The 23,696-nt window shown below is 42.8% G+C and overlaps 1 protein-coding gene across 3 annotated transcripts in view; it reads right to left on the bottom strand.

Annotated features, from left to right (window-relative positions):
- cep63 (centrosomal protein 63) overlaps positions 1-23,696 on the bottom strand; it is a 120,596-nt gene that overhangs the window by 1,183 nt on the left and 95,717 nt on the right. For all 3 annotated transcript variants that reach the window (XM_060834347.1, XM_060834349.1, XM_060834348.1), the window contains 3 exons: positions 22,955-23,152; positions 16,177-16,376; positions 7,455-7,794 (listed from right to left, as the gene is read on the bottom strand). In XM_060834347.1, the coding sequence (XP_060690330.1) occupies positions 7,455-7,794; positions 16,177-16,376; positions 22,955-23,152 (738 nt within the window). The remainder of the gene's footprint in view (positions 1-7,454; positions 7,795-16,176; positions 16,377-22,954; positions 23,153-23,696) is intronic.

Genomic DNA, 23,696 nt, shown 5'->3' with positions numbered 1-23,696 from the left:
CTATATACAGATTAGCACTATCATGTACAGATATGAGGTGGCTTATGGTATGTGCTCAGAGTATAAATGAAGACCTCTAACTACAAATGGTGGCGATTTGATGCAACATTTGTGCGAAAGCTAAAGTCCTAACCAAACTGCATTCAGAGCAACATTTTTAGGCAACAGATCAAAACAATTTCAGGCACCTTGCATATCTTTTTTTCCACACGCTGCCTAAGAGCTTGGAAAGGGGAGGTGAGTGACAAAGTGCATTACTTATCCATGCACGTATCACGGCACAGGATAAACCTCTCTGCTCATTTAAACCCAACACACAAAAAAGCTCACCTCACGCAGTAATCTGTTATATTTTGAAGCAAACAACCATGTCAAATCTCACTATTTAAAGTAAAAATGAACAATTTTATCCTTTAAGTCCAAAAGAGAACATTAAACAACAACTATTTACAACTTCCTTCTCTTAAACCTATTTCTACATCCCCTCCTCCCCCGCCACCCGCACTCAACAATACTTGCCCGATAAATTCCCTTTTAAATTTATGGCAAAATCAATTTCAAACCAAGTTATTGTCTTCGGATGTCAAACTTTCTCTGTAGATTTCTCGAGGTCGGCTTTGGGGTTCTGCTGCACAAATTTGTTATGGACAGGCACCTTTCAGAGAGCTATCCTGCTGGCAGTCTTGGTGCTTGCTTGGCTGCTCTTTGCTGTTCTCCCCTCTAACTGTTCAAAATGTCTGATTTTATAAACCAAAACATATATAATTTCATTGGTTTGATGTCGTCCAAAACAGTAAAATTCAAACTCGATTGGATCTTGGTATCTGGGACATAATTTAAACTGATTGGCCAAATTTGAATTTGCTTTGGACCATGGCAATGCAGCTCCAGGCTATTTGTTTCAACTGAATATTACATTTTAAACTTTTTCAGCACTCTCTGTGCCTCTCTAGGTCCGTGCCAGGTTCCACCCTCTCAAAGGTACAGTACACACCTACAACTTCATAACATGTTGTTATTGTTGTGGGCAGCTTGTCGAGTTCTGCTACTTGTTAACTGGCAAGGTAGCTGTGGTAACCAGCAAGAAACTGATTTTTTTTATTCATGGTCTGTTGGTACTGCTGGCTAGTCCAGCTTTAACTGCCCACCTTTCATTATCTGGACATTTCTGTGGTCACACATAGGTAAGGATGAGACACAATTGACAACAGTTACTTGGCCTCATTGGAACAGATTTTTATTCCAGATTTTTTACTGAATTCAAATTTTGCCATTTGCTGTGGTTCTGTTCGCCGAGCTGGGAGTTTTTCTTGCAAACGTTTCGTCCCCTTTCTAGGTGACATCTTCAGTGCTTGGGAGCCTCCTGTGAAGCGCTTCTGTGCTGATTCCTCTGGCATTTATACTGGTTTGAATCTGCCGCTTCCGGTTGTCAGTAGCTGTCCGCTGCAGTGGCTGGTATATACGGTCTAGGTCGATGTGTCTGTTGATCGAATTCTATAAAAAGGATGGTCTACACCTGAACCTGAGGGGCACCAGTATCCTTGGGGGGAGGTTTGCTAGTGCTCTTTGGGAGGGTTTAAACTAACTCCGCTGGGGCATGGGAACCTGGACTGTAGCTTTAGGGTACAGGACCTTGAGTGTAGGGAGGTTATGAATAATGCAGCGATCTCGAAGGAGGGTGCTTGTAAACAGAAGGGTGGATTGAAGTGTGTATACTTCAATGCCAGAAGTATAAGGAATAAGGTAGGTGAACTTGCAGCGTGGGTTGGTACCTGGGACTTCGATGTTGTGGCCATTACAGAGACGTGGGTAGAACAGGGACAAGAATGGCTGTTGCAGGTTCCAGGGTTTAAATGTTTTAGTAGGATCAGACATGGGGGTAAAAAAGGGGGAGGTGTGGCATTACTTGTCAAAGATAGTATTACAGCAGTGGAATGGACGATGGAAGAGGACTTGCCATCTGAGGTAGTTTGGGCTGAGGTTAGAAATAGGAAAGGTGAGGTCACCCTGTTAGGTGTTTTCTACAGGCCTCCTAATAGTCCTAGAGAAGTAGAGGATAATATTGCGAGGATGATTCAGGAAAAGAGTGAAGGTAGCAGGGTGGTTGTTATGGGGGACTTTAACTTCCCAGATATTGACTGGGAGAGCTATAGCTCGAGTTCATTAGATGGGTCGGTGTTTGTCCAATGTGTGCAGGAGGGTTTCCTGACACAATATGTAGACAGGCCAACAAGAGGTGAGGCTATACTGGATTTGGTTCTAGGTAATGAACCAGGCCAGGTGTTAGACTTGGAGGTAGGTGAGCACTTCGGGGACAGTGACCACAACTCGGTGACTTTTACTTTAGTGATGGAGAGGGATAAGTGTGCGCCGCAGGGCAAGAGTTATAGCTGGGGGCAGGGAAATTATGATGCAGTGAGGCATGACTTAGGATGTGTGGATTGGAAAAACAGGCTTCAAGAGAAGAACACTAATGAGATGTGGGGATTGTTCAAGGAGCAGCTACTACGTGTCCTCGATAAGTATGTACCAGTCAGGCATGGTGTAAAGGGCCTTGTGAGGCAGCCGTGGTTTACTAAAGAATTGGAATCCCTTGTGAAAGGGAAGAAGGCGGCATATGTACAGATGAGGCGTGAAGGTTCAGTTGGGGCGATAGAGAGTTATAAGGTAGCCAAGAAGAATCTAAAGAGAGAGCTAAGAGAAGCGAGAAGGGGACATGAAAAGTCTTTAGCTGGTAGGATTAGGGAAAACCCAAAGGCTTTCTATAGGTATGTCAGGAATAAAAGGATGACTAGGGTAGGTATCGGTCCAGTCAAGGATAGTAGTCGGAAGTTGTGTGTGGAGGCGGAGGAGATTGGAGAGACACTAAATCAATACTTTTCATCAGTATTCACTCAGGAACAGGACACTGTTGCTGACGTGAACATGGAGTCACAAATGATTAGAATGGATGGCCTGGAAATATGCAGGGAAGAGGTTCTGGGAATATTGGAGAGGATGAAAATAGATAAGTCTCCTGGGCCTGATGGCATTTACCCTAGGATCCTATGGGAAGCTAGGGAGGAGATAGCAGAGCCATTGGCCTGGATTTTTATGTCGTCATTGTCAACGGGAATAGTACCAGAGGACTGGAGGATAGCGAATGTGGTCCCCTTGTTCAAGAAAGGGAGTAGGGATAGCCCTAGTAACTATAGGCCAGTGAGTCTGACTTCAGTGGTGGGCAAAGTCTTAGAGAGAATGGTAAGGGATAAGATTTATGAACATCTGGATAGGAATAACGTGATCAAGGATAGCCAGCATGGTTTTGTGAAGGGCAGGTCGTGCCTCACAAACCTTATTGAGTTCTTTGTGAAGGTGACTAAGGAAGTGGACGAGGGTAAAGCAGTAGATGTTGTGTATATGGATTTTAGTAAGGCGTTCGATAAGGTTCCCCATGGTAGGCTAATGCTAAAACTACGGAGGTATGGCATTGAGGATACATTAGAGGTTTGGATTAGGAATTGGCTGGCTGGAAGGAGACAGAGGGTAGTAGTTGATGGACTAAGTTCATCTTGGAGTGCAGTTACTAGCGGTGTACCACAAGGATCTGTTTTGGGACCATTGTTTTTTGTTATCTTTATAAATGATCTAGAGGAAGGGCTTGAAAGCTGGGTAAGCAAGTTTGCGGATGACACAAAAGTCGGTGGAGTTGTGGATAGTGAGGAAGGAAGTGGTAGGTTACAGCGGGATATAGATAAGTTGCAGAGCTGGGCAGAAAGGTGGCAAATGGAATTCAATGTAGCTAAGTGTGAAGTCATTCACTTTGGTAGGAGTAACAAGATGATGGATTACTGGGCTAATGGTAGGCTACTTGGTAGTGTGGATGAGCAGAGGGATCTTGGTGTCCATGTACACAGATCTCTGAAAGTTGCCACCCAGGTAAATAATGCTGTGAGGAAGGCATATGGTGTACTGGGCTTTATTGGTAGAGGAATTGAGTTCCGGAGTCCTGAGGTCATGTTGCAACTGTATAAGACTCTGGTGCAGCCTCATCTGGAGTATTGTGTGCAGTTTTGGTCGCCATACTATAGGAAGGATGTGGAGGCATTGGAACGAGTGCAGAGGAGGTTTACCAGGATGTTGCCTGGAATGGTAGGAAAATCTTATGAGGAAAGGCTGAGGCACTTGGGGCTGTTCTCATTGGAGAAGAGAAGGTTTAGGGGAGATTTGATAGAGGTGTATAAGATGATTAGGGGTTTAGATAGGGTCGACACTGAGAACCTTTTACCGCTAATGGAGTCCGGTGTTACTAGGGGACACAGCTTTAAATTAAGGGGTGGTAGGTATAGGACAGATGTTAGGGGTAGATTCTTTACACAGCGGGTTGAGTGTTCATGGAATGCCCTGCCAGTAGCAGTGGTGAACTCTCCTTCTTTATGGTCATTTAAGCGGGCATTGGATAGGCATTTGGAAGTTATTGGGCTAGTGTAGGTTAGGTAGGATTCGGTCGGCGCAACATTGAGGGCCGAAGGGCCTGTACTGCGCTGTATCTTTCTATGTTCTATGTTCTATAACGAGCACCCGAGCTACAAATCCTCTCACAAACTTTGCCATTTGCTTCAGTAGGATTCAAACCTTTGCTGCTAGAACATTTGCCTGGGCATCTGAATTATGAGTCTCATGATATTAACATTACACCATCACCTCACCTTACTTCAAGACTTTGTGTAACAGTACTACCATGTAAAGTTATTCTGTACTTTTTAAACAGGTAGGTGTATCCTTGCATTGGAAGCAATTACAGAAAAAGAAACGAAGCATGAAGAACACTGAACTATAGCAGAACAAGGCAGTGAGTAGACAGTAATATCCCTTGATGTTGGGTGTGAAGAGTAGGAGGCCCTCCAGTCAAACTGAACAAAGGCAGAGGGAACAATGTAGCTGTGCAGATGAATGTCAGAAGTCTGGACCTGAGGACGAGATGCAATGCTGGAAGTCGTTCAATGAACTTGCCTGAATACTCAAGGTCAGTATCTCATGCCATATCCACACAAGTGTATGGCTAGCCCCACAAACCACTCAGTGCAAAATCACACACCTACCAATAATCACCATCACAAAAACATACGACCCAGTCATTATTACATTGTTATTTGTGGGAGCCTGCAGTGCATGAACTGGTGCTGCATTATAACAGGGACTATATGTCAAAAGTAGCTATCTGGCTGGAAAGCCTTTTCACACATGCTGCGATTATGAAAAAAACACAAAGGAAGTCAAAAGTCTGCATTGCTATCATCAATCATGATTCACACAGCAGTCATATTGTGTATCCCAGTTCAGCGCTGCTACAAAAATCCCATATCAAGCACAAATCAGCTATTCAACTATGACAATCACATCATACAGATACATTACAGCACACTTCCCAACAGTGCTTGTGAATAATGGATAATAACTGTATTTGGTGGTAGCAGCACTAAATCAGGAAAACACAGGTTAGAAAGCAAATCTGAACACAGATGCAGATGATAAGAGCTGGGGCCAAAAGTGGGCCTGAAAATATCTGATCCCTAGGCATCCCTCCATATGCTCCATAAATTCTTTACCCAGTGCTATCTATCCAAAGGAATCCATGTAATCTGGGAAGGATCTGCAGTCTTCCCCACAAAATCACCAAACATGTTGCAGATATTAAGGTGCACGAGAGTTCCTTTAAAAGAGATGCACACCGGTGAGTAGGAGAATGCGTATATGCAATCTGGCTTGATTCATGAATTTAGGTTGGTGTGGTGACTTTTGTTTTTTGTATTGTGGCCAAACATTTGTGATAGTGGGATGGAAAGTAACATGTGTACAAGTGATTAAGAGGTTTTAAGGACCACGTTTCCGGGAATCTCAGTCAGAGGAGCTGATTATAGACTACCTGGAGAAGACGTAACAAAGAGGATTGATGAGGGCAGAGCAGTGGACATGATCAATATGGATTTCAGCAAGGTGTTTGACAAGGTTTCCCATGGGAGGCTAGTTAGCAAGGTTAGACCTCATGCCATACAGGGAGAACTTGCCATTTTGATACAGAACTGGCTCGAAGATAGGAGACAGAGGGTGGGAGTGGAGGGTTGTTTTTCATACTGGAGGCCTGTGACCAGTGTTGTGTCACAAGGATCGGTGCGGGTTCCACTGCTTTTCATCATTTATATAAATGATTTGGATGTGAACACAGGAGGCATGGTTAGTACGTTTGCAGATGATACCAAAATTGGAGGTGGAGATGACAGTGAAGAAGATAACCTCAAATTATAACAGGATCTTGATCAGATAGGCCAGTGGCTGAGGAGTAGCAGATGGAGCTTAATTTTGATCAATGTGATGTGGTGCATTTTGCAAAAGCAAATCAGAGCAGGACTTATACACTTAATGGTAGGGTCCTGAGGAGTGATGCTGAACAAAGAGACATTGGAGTGCAGGTTCACAGTTTCTTGAAAGTAGAGTCGCAGGTAGATAGGATAGTGATGGCGGCGTTTGGTATGCTTTCCTTTATTGGTCATACTATTGAGTACAGAAGTTGGGAGGTCATGTTGTGGCTGTATAGGACATTGGTTAGGACACTTTTGGAAAATCACGCGCAATTCTGGTCTCCTTCCAGAAGAATGTTGTGAAAGTTGAAAGGGTTCAGAAAAGATTTACAAGGATGTTGCCAAGGTTGGAGGACTTGAGCTGTAGGGAGAAGCTGAATAGGCTGGGGCTGTTTTCCCTGGGGTGTTGGAGGCCGAGGGGTGACATTATTGAGGTTTATAAAATCATGAGGGGCATGGATAGGGTAAATAGGCAAGGTCTTTTCCTTGGGGTGGGGGAGTCCAGAACTAGAGGACATAGGTTTAGGGTAAGAGCAGAAGATATAAATGGAAACTAAGGGGGCAATTTTTTTACACAGATAGTGCGTGCATGGAATGAGGTGTTAGAGGAAGTAGTGGAGGCTGGTACAATTACAGCATTTAAAAGGGATCTGGATGGGTATATGAATAGGAAGGGTTGAGAGAGATATGGGCCAATGGGACTGGATTAAGTTTGAATATCTGGTCGTCATGGCCGAGTTGGACCTTGCTGTACATCTCTATGACTCCAAATGGACCGGGATGAGTGCCTCTTCTCTTCGCCTTCTTCCTTCTCAGTTGTTTACCATACAGCTGGCTGTGAGGGTCTTTCCCCACAACCACCCTCTCTCACACCCCCTCCCTCCTTGATTTACTGCATGTCATGTTACTTTAGGAAATCATCCCTGATAGATTTCTAATTCAGATTGTCAATCATGTGAGGTGTCCCTTCATTGCCAATCCTCCTGCCAGGTAAAACCATTTCTCCTTACTTGCTCCATCAAAACCCCACATGTTTACAGTGTGCAACAAGCTGAAAATTCAGAGAGGAGTGCCATGCCTTCGTTTAAAAATGAATATACAATAAAGCAGACTCACCAAAGGCAGAAACTGCTCATTAGGAAGTGAATGGGCAGACTGTGCTGACAAATTGTCAGAAAAGTCTGCTTCATTTTCATCTGCAGACAAAGTGACACAAGAGGTGGCTCCACGCAAGGACTCAGAAAGCGAAGCATCTGATAAATCACTCCGAATGGTCTTGGAAAAGGTCCTCTCAGTGACTCGACCCTCTGTTAAATTGTGAAGGTTGGACTCAGAACACTGAGCCTGACTTTGCAAGCCACATTTGTCCTCTTCAGAGTGAGCAACCATCTCACGAAGTTTGTTTTGAAGTTCTTCGATTTCCTTCTTGTGTTCAAGCTGGAGCTCCTCCACTCGCCTACAAACATTCATGCAGAGAAATTTTTAGATTACACAACCGTGCTCACTATGAATGGAAATAAAGCTTGTGTTGGATGCTTAAAACGTGAATTCTTCAGTGGACGTTGCATGAACCATTTGGACATTTTAAGGGAATTTTGACTAAAACAAATTATGCAAAATTGATTTTACACCTTTAAGTTAGAAAACCTCATGCTGGTATCTGGTCCAGCCCACACATCACTCTAGTTACATGGCTCTAGTGACTGACTCTCCAGTGGACTAATGAACCACTTTAAAGTCATATCAAAACCAGTACAAAGAGTAATAAGAACAAACAGGATGGTCCATTTATTAACACAGTTTTAACATCGCAGCACCATTATCACAGATTTGCAATTGTTCAAAATGGCAGCCCAATATCACCTCGTCAGGGTGACTAGGGATGGGCTGATTTTTGTCAGAGATGCCCACTGCTTAAGGGTGATGAAGAAGGATCCTTAGAAGAAAATTCTGTAATGTAACCAATCTATTAAGGAGATCTCAATCAAGTCTTTGACCATCACCAACAACAACACACAGACAGAATCAAAGTACTGTCAAAGTTCAGAAGGCAGCTTTGCAGTCCAACATGTGCCGACTTTTCAAATGACCACCTAACTTGGTTCCATTCTTCTACCTTCCTTGCCCCCTCCCAAGCCTGCAGATTCTGCCTTTCCAAATAGCAGTCTAATTTTGACGCTTTGATTTTACCTGCTTCTGCCACACTTTGTGATGTGACCCTTTTGCTGTGTGAGGTTTGTTGTTGCTCAGCGTTTCATTGCACGTGTGAATGAGTTGGACAAGTTTTGAGGAGTCAGGGGTAAGTTACCACTTGCAGAAATCCAAACCCTGGAGCTGCTCTTGTAGCGATACAGTGGTAGGTTTATGGTTGGTCTAGTTCAGCCTTTGGTGAATGATAAGCCCCAAGATGTTGACAATGTTAATTTATTGACCCAGATATTTTGATGGATAGAGGACAACTGGGAGAGTGAGTACTGGAGTAGCACATTGGGATCCTGTGGAAATCCAGATTTATCAGACTCCATGGGTATTACCTTGGAAATTTGTTTATCAATGAACAATTCTGTCGCATTCAGAATCCTCTGAAAAAATCTCTTTAAGATCAGTGCTTAATAATTACATCGAATAAGTTAGAGGAATGTTGACTTGTTCTAACTCCAAAGTAACTATTAAACTGATTCACAACTCCCTGCTGAACATCTCACCTGCAATCTAACTATATGTTGCACTTATACGACAATCACTCTCCTACCTGACCTGATTCTAGCTCCCTGCATCCCTCTACCTGCTATGTTTTTGCCCATTCATCAACTCTGTCCAAATTCTCCTGAAGCCATTTCACATTTTCCTCATAGCCATCTAGTTTTCTGTCATCGGCAAACTTGAAAATTTTGGTTTTGGTCCTCACATACACATAATTGATATATGCTGTGAACAACTGGGACCCCAAGTAGCATTAATCCTGGTGGTACCCCACTAGTCATAGTCTCCCACACGAGAATGATCCCTTTTATTCATACTCTGTTTTCTGTTATGTCCTTAATCCATGCAATACACAACAAACTTGTTTAAAGTGCTTAAATTTGATGAAGTCCACCATAGAAGGTTGCTTAATCAAAAGAATCCACGTATACAATATTCATCAACTCCCTGTTATCAATTTTGTTAGAACTTTCTTCCAAAGACTTTACAAGACTTAATAGACTATAGCAATTTCTCTACTGTTGATACAATGCCACTAGGTCTGCAATTCAATTTTTTCTCTCTTCCTCCCTTCTCAAATAGTGGTGTGAGACAGGCTTTCTTAAAATTTACAGGAGCCATTCCTGAAGCTACAGAATTTTGAAAGATGATCAAAGACACATCAATCATATCAAAGCTGCTCCTTTCAACATTTTGAGAAAAAGAACATGTCCTTTGGAACATCAATTTTCAGTGCCATTAATTTATTCCACAATCTATTCTCCTGAGTCCCTTGGACCTTTAATTTTGGAAGATTTCTTGCATTTTTCACAGTGAAGATGAACATAAAACTAATCATTTAGATATTGTGCCTTTCTTTTACTCCCTATTACAAATTCCACCTCTTCCTGTTATTAACAAAACACCTCACTTTTTAGGTACAATTTGAAGCTTTTAAAGACCTTTTCGATAGTTTATATTCCTATTCTCTTCTTTTTATGATCCTCTATTCTAAAATTCCGCCCCCGCCCCCACTACAATCCTCAGGGCTATTACCATTTCTAGAAACTTTATAGGCTTTTTCTTTTAATATTACATAATCCTCAATTTCTGTTGTTAGCCAAGATTGACTGAGCGTTTTTGGGTTTTTGTGACTTGAAGAAATGCATAGTTGCTATAAGCCAAATTACAGCTCTCTAAAGACTATCCATAGCCTGCATACAGCCATATCTTTTAATCTATTTTCCCTAAATCAATTTGCCACTCATACCTTCATAATTCCCTTTGTTGAAATTTAACACATTCACTTCACATTCATCGTAGAATCATTATTGAAACCCTACATTAGATTAGACTTACAGTGTGGAAACAGGTCCTTCGGCCCAACAAGTCCACACCGACTCGCCGAAGCGCAACCCACCCATACCCCTACATTTACCCCTTACCTAACACTACAGGCAATTTAGCATGGCCAATTCACCTGACCCGCACATCTTTGGGCTGTGGGAAGAAACCGGAGCACCCAGAGGAAACCCACGCAGACACGGGGAGAACGTGCAAACTCGACATAGTCAGTCGCCTGAGTCGGGAATTGAACCCGGGTCTCAGGTGCTGTGAGGCAGCAGTGCTAACCACTGTGAAACCGTGCCGCCCACTACAGTGTGGAAACAGGCCATTTGGCCCAACAAATTCACACTGACTCTCCGAAAAGTAGCTGAAAATGTGTTGCTGGAAAAGCGCAGCAGGTCAGGCAGCATCCAAGGAACGGGAGAATCGACAGGAGCATAAGCCCTTCTTCAGGAATGAGGAAATTGTGTCCAGCAGGCTAAGATAAAAGGTAGGGAGGAGGGACTTGGGGAAGGGGCGTTGGAGATGCGATAGGTGGAAGGAGGTCAAGGCGAGGGTGATAGGCCAGAGTGGGGTGGGGGCGGAGGTGTCAGGAAGAAGATTGCAGGTTAGGAAGGCGGTGCTGAGTTTGAGGGATTTGACTGAAACAAGGTGGGGGGAGGGGAAATGAGGAAACTGGAGAAATCTGAGTTCATCCCTTGTGGTTGGAGGGTTCCTAGGCGGAAGATGAAGCGCTCTACCTCCAACCGTCGTGTTGCTATGGTCTGGCGATGGAGAAGTCCAAGGACCTGCATGTCCTTGGTGGAGTGGGAGGGGGAGTTGAAGTGTTGAGCCACGGGTTGGTTGGGTTGATTGGTCCGGGTGCCCCAGAGGGGTTCTCTGAAACGTTCTGCAAGTAGACGGCCTATCTCCCCAATATAGAGGAGGCCACATCGGGTGCAGCGGATGCAATAAATTGTGTGTGTGGAGGTGCAGGTGAATTTGTGGCGGATACGGAAGGATCCCTTGGGGCCTTGGAGAGAAGTAAGGGAGGAGGCGTGGGCCCAAGTTTTGCATTTCTTGCGGTTGCAGGGGAAGGTGCCGGGAGTGGAGGTTGGGTTGGTGGGGATGTGGACCTGACGAGGGAGTCACGGAGGGAGTGGTCTTTTCGGAACGCTGATAGGGGAGGGAAGGGAAATATATCCCTGGTGGTGGGTCTGTTTGGAGGTGGCGGAAATGATGGCGGATGATGCGCTGTATATGGAGATTGGTGGGGTGGTAGGTGAGAACCAGTGGGGTTCTGTCCTGGTGGCTGTTGGAGGGGCAGGTCTCAAGGACGGAGGTGCGGGAAGTGGAGGAGATGCGGTGGAGGGCATCATCGATCACGTCTGTGGGGAAAGTGCAGTCTTTGAAGACGGAGGCCATCTGGATTGTACGGTATTGGAACTGGTTCTCCTGGGAGCAGATGCGGTGGAGACGAAGGAAATGGGAATAAGGGATGGCGTTTTTACAGGGGGCAGGGTGGGAGGAGGTGTAGTCCAGGTAGCTATGGGAGTCAGTTGGTTTATAGTAAACGTCCGTGTTGATTCGGTTGCCCGAGTTAGAAATGGAAAGGTCTAGGAAGGGGAGGGAGGAGTCTGAGACGGTCCAGGTGAATTTGAGGTCGGGTGGAAGGTGTTGGTAAAGAGGATGAACTGTTCAACCTCCTTGTGGGAGCACGAGGCAGCGCCGATACAGTCATCAATGTAGTGGAGAAAAAGGTGGGGGGTGGTGCCAGTGTAGCTGCGGAAGATGGACTGTTCCACATATCTTACGAAGAGGCAGGCATAGCTGGGGCCCATGCGGGTGCCAATGGCTACTCCTTTGGTTTGGAGGAAGTGGGAGGATTGGAAAGAGAAGTTGTTCAGGGTGAGGTTGTTCAGTTATGCCTGCCTCTTCGTAGGGTATGTGAAACAGTCCATCTTCCGCAGCTACACTGGCACCACCCCCCCACCTTTTTCTCCGCTACATCGATGACTGTATTGGCGCTGCCTCGTGCTCCCACGAGGAGGTTGAACAGTTCATCCACTTTACCAACACTTTCCACCCCGACCTCAAATTCACCTGGACTGTCTCAGACTCCTCCCTCCCCTTCCTAGACCTTTCCATTTCTATCTGGGGCAACCGAATCAACACGGACATTTACTATAAACCGACTGACTCCCACCCTGCCCCCTGTAAAAACGCCATCCCATATTCCCAATTCCTTAGTCTCCGCCGCATCTGCTCCCAGGAGGACCAGTTCCAATACCATACAACCCAGATGGCCTCCTTTTTCAAAGACTGCAATTTCCCCCCAGATGCAATTGACAATGCCCTCCACCGCATCTCCTCCACTTCCCGCTCCTCCGCCCTTGAGCCCTGCCCCTCAAAACGGACCCCACCACCAGGAATATATTTCCTTCCCCATCCCTATCAGCGTTCCGCAAAGACCACTCCCTCTGTGACTCCCTCGTCAGGACCACACCCTCCACCAACCCAACCTCCACTCCCGGCACCTTCCCCTGCAACTGCAAGAAATGCAAAACTTGGGCCCACACCTCCTCCCTTACTTCTCTCCAAGGCCCCAAGGGATCCTTCCGTATCCGCCACAAATTCACCTGCACCTCCACACACATCATCTATTGCATCCGCTGCACCCGATGTGGCCTCCTCTATATTGGGGAGACAGGCTTATTTGCGGAACGCTTCAGAGAACCCCTCTGGGAACACCCGGACCAACCAACCCAACCACCCCGTGGCTCAACACTTCAACTCCCCCTCCCACTCCACCGAAGACATGCAGGTCCTTGGACTCCTCCATCGCCAGACCATAACAACATGACGGTTGGAGGAAGAGCACCTCATCTTCCGCCTAGGAACCCTCCAACCTAGGAGGGACAAACTCAGGATTTCTCCAGTTTCCTCATTTCCCCTTCCCCCACCTTGTCTCAGCCAGCATTTTCAGTCATCTGTGTGATAAGGTATATTAGCCTGGGTGCTCAGAACAAATCTGCCCATTGAAAAGCAATATGTATGGAAGTATACTGTCATAGGCTAGGTGAATTGGCCATGCAAAATTGCCCATAGTTTTCAGGGATGTGTAGGTTAGGTGCATTAGTCATGAGTAACTGTAGAGTAATAGGGTAGGGGAATGACTCTGGGTGGGATACTCTGAGCGTTGGTGTGGACTTGGGCCAAATGGCCTGTTTCCACATTGTATGGTTTCAATGATGATTCTATGATGAATGTGAAGTAAGAGTGTTAAACAAATGATTACTAATTAGTCCTTTTCAAATTATATAATTTGAAAATAGCTTGAACTCCAGTTGGTTCTACATATACAGTGCTTTAGAATACCACCATACCACTCTCCAGAAACTCATCCTCCACTGCATTACAACTCATTAGGTTTAGCCAGTCTGTAAGCAAATTAAAGTCATCCACGGTTTCTTCTATCCATGCTATGTGCTTCTCTAATCTTCTGTTTAACACCATTTCTTTTACAGCCACTCCAGTTTGGTGGCCTATAAACAATCATAAGGGGCTCTTATGATTTCATAGTGGTATCCCTACCTCTGAGCCAGCAGGCTTGGGTTTAAGATATACCCACTCCAGAGTTGTGTAATAACATCATCAAATAACACTGATCAGAAAATAATTTTAATATTGGGGTTTGCGTGGTGCAGTGATATTGCTTCTGTCTCTATATCAGGAGGCCCAGGTTTAGCTCCTATCTGCTCCACAGGTTCTTGGGGCAGGTTGAATTGAAAGTATCCGTCAGAATACTGCGATTCAACTTCTACCTGCTCCAGAGGTACGTCATAACAGGTCGATTAAAAATAACTATAAGTAATCAGCCCCTTGCTGCAATCAGCTTTACTCTCATACCAAAGTAAGAGGCGACTTCTAGATGCAGAAGAAATAAGCACCACCTTTTACCCTTTCTCCCAAATTCCTATTTTATACTCTGTGCACTCATGCAGTACTTTGCTGACCAAAACAGCTCTACACCTAATGAGGGAAGTCTCTCTGTATGTTTTCCAAAATAAAAACTGAATTCAATCTTCTGAAAATCGGAGGTGGAGAGTCCCATTTCAAGGCTGAAAATGTAAACTCAAGTTAGAGTAATTTTCAGCAAATTCCTAATTTAAAAAAAACTTTTTAAAAATAGAACATTAAACTTTAAAACTCTCTCATTCACCAGTTCTCAATGCGACAGGCACAAAGGGGTGAGGGGTGGGATCCAACGCCACAGTATCACGGGTGGTGAGGGAGAGAGGCTAGGCACTGCTCAGGGCCCTTCTGCCCCTGACTATTCTGCTCTATAAGGGAAAGGTTTCATTTCAGGTAGACTCCACATTTCTAAGGAAGCCAGGATCAGAAGATCAGGTTACAAGAGTAGAGCTGAGTCGCAGCACAAATAAATTTGGAGAAAAATGGCAACACAGCCACTAGCAATTTCTTGGAAGGTTTATTATATTTATGTTTAAATATCCCATTGCGACTCATTAACCTTGTTTGTAATTGTGCTGCACATTTGAGAGTTCTTCCAGTCCACTGCATTTCTACTATCTCTTGTAAAGTTTTTATTTTTAGCTTCATGCTGGCTTTTGCTTCATTTATGTCCCACTGCACGCTGAAAGTTTTCCGCAGGAATTTCTAACTAACCAATTGATCTCAGCCTTGAAAGTCTATTCTATTCCTCAGGTTCAACAAGATTTTTTGGAAGCAAAGTGTTGCAGCTTTCCACTATACTTTGTATTAAAAAACTTCCTATTTTTGCTCCTGAAACAACCTGGCATAAATTAGGGGATTAGTTCCACCTGCTGTTGATTCTCCTCTCAGAGGAAATAGTTTCTCATTTGCTAATTTGATTTGCCTTCGCCATTTTAATCACTACAGTTACATCAGTTCTCAATTTTATATAAAAAAGGAACATGAGCCAGGTTAATACAATCCATCTTTAAACTTCTGTGGATTTGTTTATTTTTAGATATTAAAATATTTGATAAATATTGCTGGCTTTCTGAGTTAATCACAGATATTGTGTCTATGACTGTAGAGTTTGGAAGGTATTGTAAGTGTAACTGATGAATTTTTATTCATATTGACACATTTGGTAATGTTGAGCAAAAATGGTCTATCGCTAAGTTGAACAGTATCCTAAGTAACTACTGCAAAATATGTAACCTTCATGTTGTAGCTATGAGATAATAGATGTTACATCTCTCTAAATAATGCCTCAGATTTATAATTTTAAAAAGATCCTCACGATAGGAGTGTCAAGGGCAAGATTTATTGTCCATCCCTAACTGCTGTTGAGCAAATGGCATTGACTCATCTACAAAAGAGAATCTGCAGTATGGAGCCAGACCAGGAAAGGATAGCAGATTTCCTTCTCTGAAGGACTTTACTAATCTTGATAGATTTTAGGGTCAATCCAAAGATATGCAGGTTATATGGATTGGTTTTGCTAAATTGCCCATAGTGTCCAGGGATATGCAAGTTGATTAGCTGTGGGAAATGCAGGCTTACAGGGATAGGGTAGATGGGTAGGTCTGGGTGAGATGTTCTTTGAAGGGTTGGAGTGGACTTGATGGGTCAAATGGCCTGCTTCCACACTGTAGGGATTCTATGAGGTTCATTATTAGTGATAACAGCATTTAATTTCAAAGCTATCACATGGTGTGGTTTGAACACATTTCTCTGGCACATGAGTTGATACTCCAGAGATGATAAACAAGTTAGAAATTAAATGTAGTGCATTAAGATGAGCTTTAACATATATTGCCTGACAAAGATTCCATACCTATCCTCCGTTTCTCTGATATCCGTCAGCTTGCTCTGTATCTGTAATAGAAGCTTTTCATATCTGTCCTGAGACACCTTAGCAGATGTCTCCAGCTTGCTTTTCACATCAGCCAATTCTTTTTGGAGCTGCTGGTTTTCCTGTTCCAGTTGCCTCAGAGATGAAAAATAGCCATTACGAAGGTCTGTTATCGAACAATTCTGTTGTTTTTGGAACAAATGGAGAGATTATTATTTTTTCCCCTTTCTCTCTCCTCCCCTTTGGAAGTCATGGATTCTTCTAGCTTATCAATACCAATCTTCAAGTTTCAATCTAGAGTCACAGACCACTCAACCACAAAGAACATCACTGCTGACCACAATCTTATTATCACGCACCATATACACAGCTCAGAATGAGTTTGGAACTCTTCTCAATGTCCTAGTCATCTACCCCAAAGGCAATGAGGCCAGTTATGCTGTCTGACATTGCAAGCCTGGCTGAACTAAGCAAGAGTGGTTGGATTAGCTAGGATCTTCTGTCAGGCATGGATTACTTTTTAAACAGGGATAAAATTCAGAAATCCAATGTGCAAAGGGACTTGGGAATATCGTCCAGGATTCTCTTAAGGAGTGGCACAGTGGCTTAGTGGTTAGCACTGCTGCCTCACAGCATCGGGACCCGGTTCGATTCCTGCCTTGGGCAACTGTCTGTGTGGAATTTGCACATTCGCCCCGTGTCTTTGTGGGTTTTCTCTAGGTGCTACGGATTCCTCACACAATCCAAAAACGTGCAGGTCAGGTGAATTGGCCATAGTGTTAGGTACATTAGTCAGTGGTAATGGAGGGGAATGGTCTGGGTGGGTTACTCTTCGGAGGGTCAATGTGAATTTGTTGGGCCAAAGGGCCTGTTTCCATATTGTAGGGAATCTAATCTAAAGTTGCAGGTTGAGCCAGTAGTTAGGAAGGAAAAATAAATGGCAATTACAAAAGCAATGATGTACTTCTGACTCTGGTGAGAGTGTTATGAGCAATTCTGGACCCCATACCTCAGGAAGGATGTACTGACTCTGGAACAGGTTCCAGAGAATGAATCCAGGAATGAAAGGCTTAACATATGAGGAGCGTTTCAGAACTCTGGGTCTATACTTAATGGAGTTTAGAAGATTGAGGGGGGATCTAACTGAAACTTACAGAATACTGAATGGCTGGACAGAGTGAGTGTTGGGAAGCTGTTTCCATTGGCAGAAGAGACCAGGACCAAGGGCACAGCCTAGGAAGGGAAGGCCTTTTAGAACGGAGATAAGGAGAAACTTCTTTAGCCAGAGAGTAGTGAATCCTTCGAATAATTGCCACTGAAGACTGTAAAGGCCTTTTAAGTATATTTAAGACAGGGATAGATAGACTCTTGAGTATCAGTGGGATCAAGGATCACAGGGAGAAAGTGGGAGAATGGACTTGAAAAAAATGATCAGCCATGATTGAATGTTGGAGCAGACTCGAATGGTGGTATGGCCTAATTTCTATTCCTATGCCTTATGGTCTAATATGCCCTTATCCCATCTACTTTTAACATTGCTGCTAAACGATCATTTTCCAATTTCAGGGTCTCTAACTGAAGTTGGGTGATCTGGAATGAAAGAAAAAGAAATGCACTTTAATATCTACTTTAAGTATTGAAGCATGTAATATTACCAATTATTCAGCATGTGTCCATTTTGATCTTGAAATATGTGAAAGAATATTAAAGTATATTAAAGTGAAAATCTCAAACTAAGTCAGGTTTGTTAAAATTAAAATAGAATATGAAGCACAAAAGTAGAATCAGTCAATGATGGTGTTTGTACTCCATTCACATCTTCTTTCATCCTTCCTACTCTAACAATTAGCACTTCACAGGAGGCTCCAAAGCAGTGAAGATATCACGTAGACAAAGAACAAAATATCTGCAAATCAACTACCCAGCTCAGCAAACTTTCACACAACTATGACAACAATTAGCCCTGCATCCCTTTTGCTCTCATATGCTCATCGAGCCTCATCTTAAACTTGTTTGTCTAAACTATTTCCTGCTGAATTATCATTTGATTTCTTGGTGACTATTTTATATTGATGGTCTCCAACTGCGTTCTTCCTCACATAGTACCTCTATCACAGAGGAAAAATACGGCAGCAGATGCTTGCAAACACCACTACCATTCATGGACTTGCAGGAACACCTACCTTTTTCATCTTTTCTGTTCACACTATCAAAGGCCTCAAGCACTCCTTCCAAGTGAAGCAGCAAGTTACTTGTATTACTTTCAGTTTAGTTTACTGTACTGGCTGGTCAGAGAAAGTGAGGACTGTAGATGCTAGTTTCCAAATCTTCCCTCCCCACCACCTCATCCCAGATCAACTCGATACCACCCTCTTGTCCTTTACCACTTGTCCATCTTCCCTCCCACCTTTTCTTTCCACCTATCCCACCTCCATCTTCATCTACTTATCGCCTTCCCAGCTACCTTTCCCCCAACCTCAACCCAACTCCCACCCTCCTATTTATCTCTCAGCCACCTTCCGCCCACACACATTCCTGAAGGGCTTTTGCCCGAAACTTCAACTCTCCTGTTCATTGGATGCTGCCTGACCTTCTGTGCTTTTCCAGCACTACACTTTGACTGTATCTACTGGTAACCCTGAAATGTGCTTCACAAGTGGAAAGGTCAAAGATAAATTGGGTAACCACTTTGTAGATCATCTCCCTCTGATCTTCCTGCTGGCTATCTGTTTCTACACCTGCGCCCATGTTGACCCTCTCACTCTTCTGGCTTCCAGAAAGCTCAATGCTAACATGTTTTCATTTGGTACTTTGCAGTTTTCTGTACTCACTACTGAGTTCATTCATTTCAGATCACAATCACTGCCTGTTTCGCATTCACTTTCTTTGCACATTTTGGTTTGACTATCTTGTTTCCTATTTGTTTATTTTCAGTGGCAACTATTCACCATTCTGCTGTTCACTCCCTTTGAGACACACCTTTGGTCCTTTTGTCCCACATTCGTTCCCTTTTGTCTTGCATCACCAATCTCAGTATTTTAATCTCTCCTGGCTTCCAACCTATCACAGACTTTTGCCTTGTAATCTTTGTCAAACTCTTTTTGGTGACTACTTTCATTTGCTTTAAACCTTCTATGTTTCAATCTCTTTCCAGTTTCTGATAAGAGATCAATCTCTTCTAACAGGTGCTGCATAACCTGTGTATTCCCAGCATTTTCTGATGATGTTTCAGACCTGTTTGCCGAGCTGGGAGTTTTTGTTGCAAATGTTTCGTCCCCTTTCTAGGTGACATCTTCAGTGCTTGGGAGCCGCCTGTGAAGCGCTTCACAGGAGGCTCCCAAGCACTGAAGATGTCACCTAGAAAGGGGATGAAACGTTTGCAACAAAAACTCCCAGCTCGGCGAACAGAACCACTACAACGAGCACCCGAGCTACAAATCTTCTCACAAACTTTGAATGTTTCAGACCTCCAGCATTTGCAGATTCTTATTGTGTATTGCCAAGTCGATGAGCTTAGCAATAATCTCTATACTTGTCAATTCTATCCCTGTAGAAATATACTCCAATTTTTGAATTGCATTTTATGGAATTATTAAATGGCTATTCAGTTTGAGTTTGCATTCCCACTCTGCATCTCACCTAGATTCATATTTTCCAAGTAATGGAAATATTTTACTAATCTTACCACAACGCATTAGCTCACACTAATGTGGTGAAATTTATTTGCCAATTACATTGAAAGTTTAGTATTGTCTTCTTGTAGTATGTTCTAATTGAACAACCCTCTATTTCACGTTTCTGCAAAGTTGTGTTTCAAGGCTAAATTATTGATACAGATTGTGAACTGGGGTCTCAGCAGCACTGATCACTGAGACTCCATTTTCCATCCATCACTCTTCTGCTTTGCTATCATAAAATTAACATCTGCATTCTGCCAACATTTTCTTTATTGTGAATATGGTTAATAATGCGATCATGATCAGATAATCTGTTTTGATAATGCAGATTGAGAGATGAATATTGGGCAGGAGACCAGACAGAACTCTCATACACTTCTTTTAAATAGTATCAGTGGATCTAGAGATGAATAGAGCCTTGTTTAATGTCTCATCTCAGAGACCTACCTTCCAACATTGTAGTGTCTCCTCACTGCAACAATGTGCTTATCATGATTTTTCTGCACTCAAGCCATGGAGCTAGTAGCTCAAAGAGTGCAACCAACTGAGCTACAATTTTCATATACTTATCTTTTATCCCTAGTTCTTGCCGGCTGGATATCCATTTTTCTCATTGCCCTGAGCATTTAAACATGCTCTCACTAAATTCATTAGTCTTTTGACAGAATGCAGGAGGCAGTTCTGCCCATTTGACTGTGCTGGTTCTGCAAATGAACAATGCACCTCATGGCATTCCTTTGACTTCTGCCCACAACTATAGTTCCATATTAGGATCCAGATCTCTCCTGAATAGCATCAATTGAATCAGTGTCTCCCACACTCTCAGAAGCACAATATAAACTTTAGCCACTTACTGAGTGAAGAGGTTTCTCCTCATATCTCCATTGCCTCTTTTATCAATTACCTTAAATCGGTGTCCTCTCATTCTCAATCCTTCCACTAATGGGAAGTTTCTCACTATCTGCTATGTCTAGGCAAATTATAGGGGAGTAAATAAAATGCAGTGACAACGACATGTATTTTTTTAACTACTAAGTGCAGGATACAATGAGTTAGGTCATTTAACTTTGTAAGGAAACATTTTATAAAGAAACCTAACTATCACACAATATCCAACCACAGCAGCTCATGTTGAATATAAATACCATCTGCTTCTCTCCCTCATCCTCATGATGGACACCCAAGATAAATCAATACTCTCCTAAAGACCAAACTGTCAATGAATAAAATAACTAAATGAATCAAGTAAAATAGCTCTACTGCCACAGACTGAACTGTGAACAAGATTCATGCGCCCACTTGCTGTGTTTTGTGATAGTATCATTCTGCCCTAATTCACAGTGGGGTGGATGAGGAATGTAACAGGTTGTGATAGGGAGCAACTGCTTTCTCATGGTTTCCTTCAGCCCAACTCATTGTTTCTCAGTCAAAAAAGAAAGGTGAGAAATAACTTTATATTTTTATATAACTTGTATATAACTTCATCATGTTTTTAAAAATGTTTTATGTTTTACGGTAAGTGAAATGAAAAAGTAAATGCTTGAGACTGATTTAAACACAAGAGTTAGGAGAATGGAGCTAGATTTATTACTTTAGGGGGAACAATTCTGATGATGGGCTATATTTGAAATTCTTGCTGTATTTTTCTGGAGCTCAGGTGATTGAGGAGTGAGTAAACAACCAGCTGAACTATATGCAGCAAACAGGTTTTGAGTCTGATCTGTGCTATGTGTGAATGTGGTTAACTCTGTTGTAACAGTAGTTAGATGGAAAAAGAAATAATCAAGGTTAATACCTAGCAACAGTTCTGACATTTCTTTGATAACTGATTCAAAGGTATTCAATGACGAAGGAGCAGCACGCTGAAAGCTTGTACTTTCAAATAAACCTGTTGGACTATAATCTGGTGTTGTGTGATTTTTAACTTTGTCACCCCAGCACCTCCACATCATAATAAGTACCAATTTTCTACCAAATCCTGAGTAGCCATCTGTACGTTTTAAGGCTGAAGAGGAGAAGGTCTAAACGTACTGCCTACATACAAGTGAGATTGAAGTCATGGAGGGAATTGACAATTTTACTTAACAGTCAGAATACACTGCAGGCTTAGATGTTCTTATGACTTCAAATGTTCATAATAAGAACAAACATTAACTTGCAATTATGTAGTATCTTGAATGAAGTATCATATCCCAAGGAGCTGTACAGGTGCACTGCCAAATAAAACGTACAAAAGTAGTAACCGGGACACAGGATATAAAACTTAATCCTTCTCCTTGGTAACTGCTGAGATCAGTGTCACATTTAAGCTGGAGATAATCTTCTGACTTCATGTTCACACTCAGTCTACCCTCTGTAAACTAGAGGTCATCAGAAACTCTGCTGCCATCTTAATTTACACCAAGTCCCTTTCCCTCATCACTCCTGCATTCACTGACCTTCACTAGCTCCCAGCTGAGCAATGTTCTGATTTTCATATTTTGATCTTTGTTTTAAAATCTCTCTATAACCTTCGATGAGCCCTGCAATGTTCTGAGATATCTGCACTCCTCTTGTGTATCCCTGATTTTAATTGTTCAACCAACATAGCATCCTCAGTCCTCAAGCTAAAATTCTCTCCTTGGACTTCTCTTTTTCTTCTTTCTGACAATCATTGCAACTAACCTTTGATGAAACTTTGCTGGCTCAGTGTTGTATGTTACTTTATAATGCTCCTGTGAAGCTTACGAAGTTTTAATATATTTATATTTAAATATAATGTAAGTTAATGTTGTTGCTGATTAAATACATAATTTAAGTGTCTTAGACGAGGAGAGGTAGACAAGGGTTATCAGAGCTAAGGGGCTCAGCAACTGAATGAATAGCAACTAATGACACTACAATCAAAACTAAGGGTGCATAAAGTGCCAGAATTCCAGCAGTGCAGATATCTGTGAGGATTGTGTTGCTGGGGTATAAACCTATCCCATTTTATATCCCACTCTTTGGCACTGATATCCTTCACTTCGATCAACAGAACCTCTTGACAAATTTATAAGTATCATGCAACTGGGACAAAACAAGTTGGGAGTTAGTTTAAATACCTTAACTTCTTTTACTTTCTTATCAGTTTTATCTAATTCAATCCGAAGCTGTCGTTCCATGTTGGAAGTGGCTGCACTCATGGTTGCAATTGTTAAATCACGCTGGTGCAATTCTGTGGTCAATTGGGCAATCTCCAGTTTCATTTCCTTCAGTTCAGTGTGGCGTTGATGCTCAAGAGAATTCAACTGGTCCCTAAGCTGTTACCAAAAGAAAAGACTGAATTAAAAGAAGTAACAGGGTTGTTGTCAAGGGTAACTTTAACTTCCTTAATATTGATTGGATCCTCCTTAGTTCAAATAGTTTGGATGCAACAGTTTTTATCAACTGTGCCCAGGAAGGATTCCTGACTCAATATGTCGATAGGGCAAATAGAGGTGAGGCCATATTGAACTTGGTGCTTGGCAACCGAACCAGGGCAGGTGTCAGATTTCTTGGTGGGAGAGCATTTCAGTGATAGTGGTCACAACTTCCTGACATTTACTACTATCATGGAGAGAGATGGTATGGGAAAGTATTTAATTGGGGAAGGGAGAAATTACAATGCTATTAGGCAGAAACTGGAGCGCCTAAATTAGGAACAGATGCTCTCAAGGAAATACATGACAGAAATGTTGAGGCTATTTAGGATGCACTTGCTGATAGTGCTGATAGGCTTGTCCCACGGAGGCAAGGAAGGGATGGTAGGGTGAAGGAATCTTGGGTGACAAGGGATGTGGAACATCGAGTCAAGAGGAAGTAGGA

The sequence above is a fragment of the Hemiscyllium ocellatum genome, chromosome 13 (genome assembly GCF_020745735.1).
Source record: "Hemiscyllium ocellatum isolate sHemOce1 chromosome 13, sHemOce1.pat.X.cur, whole genome shotgun sequence".
NCBI classification, from domain to species: domain Eukaryota; kingdom Metazoa; phylum Chordata; class Chondrichthyes; order Orectolobiformes; family Hemiscylliidae; genus Hemiscyllium; species Hemiscyllium ocellatum.
This window is presented reverse-complemented; position numbering and strand designations above follow the sequence as displayed.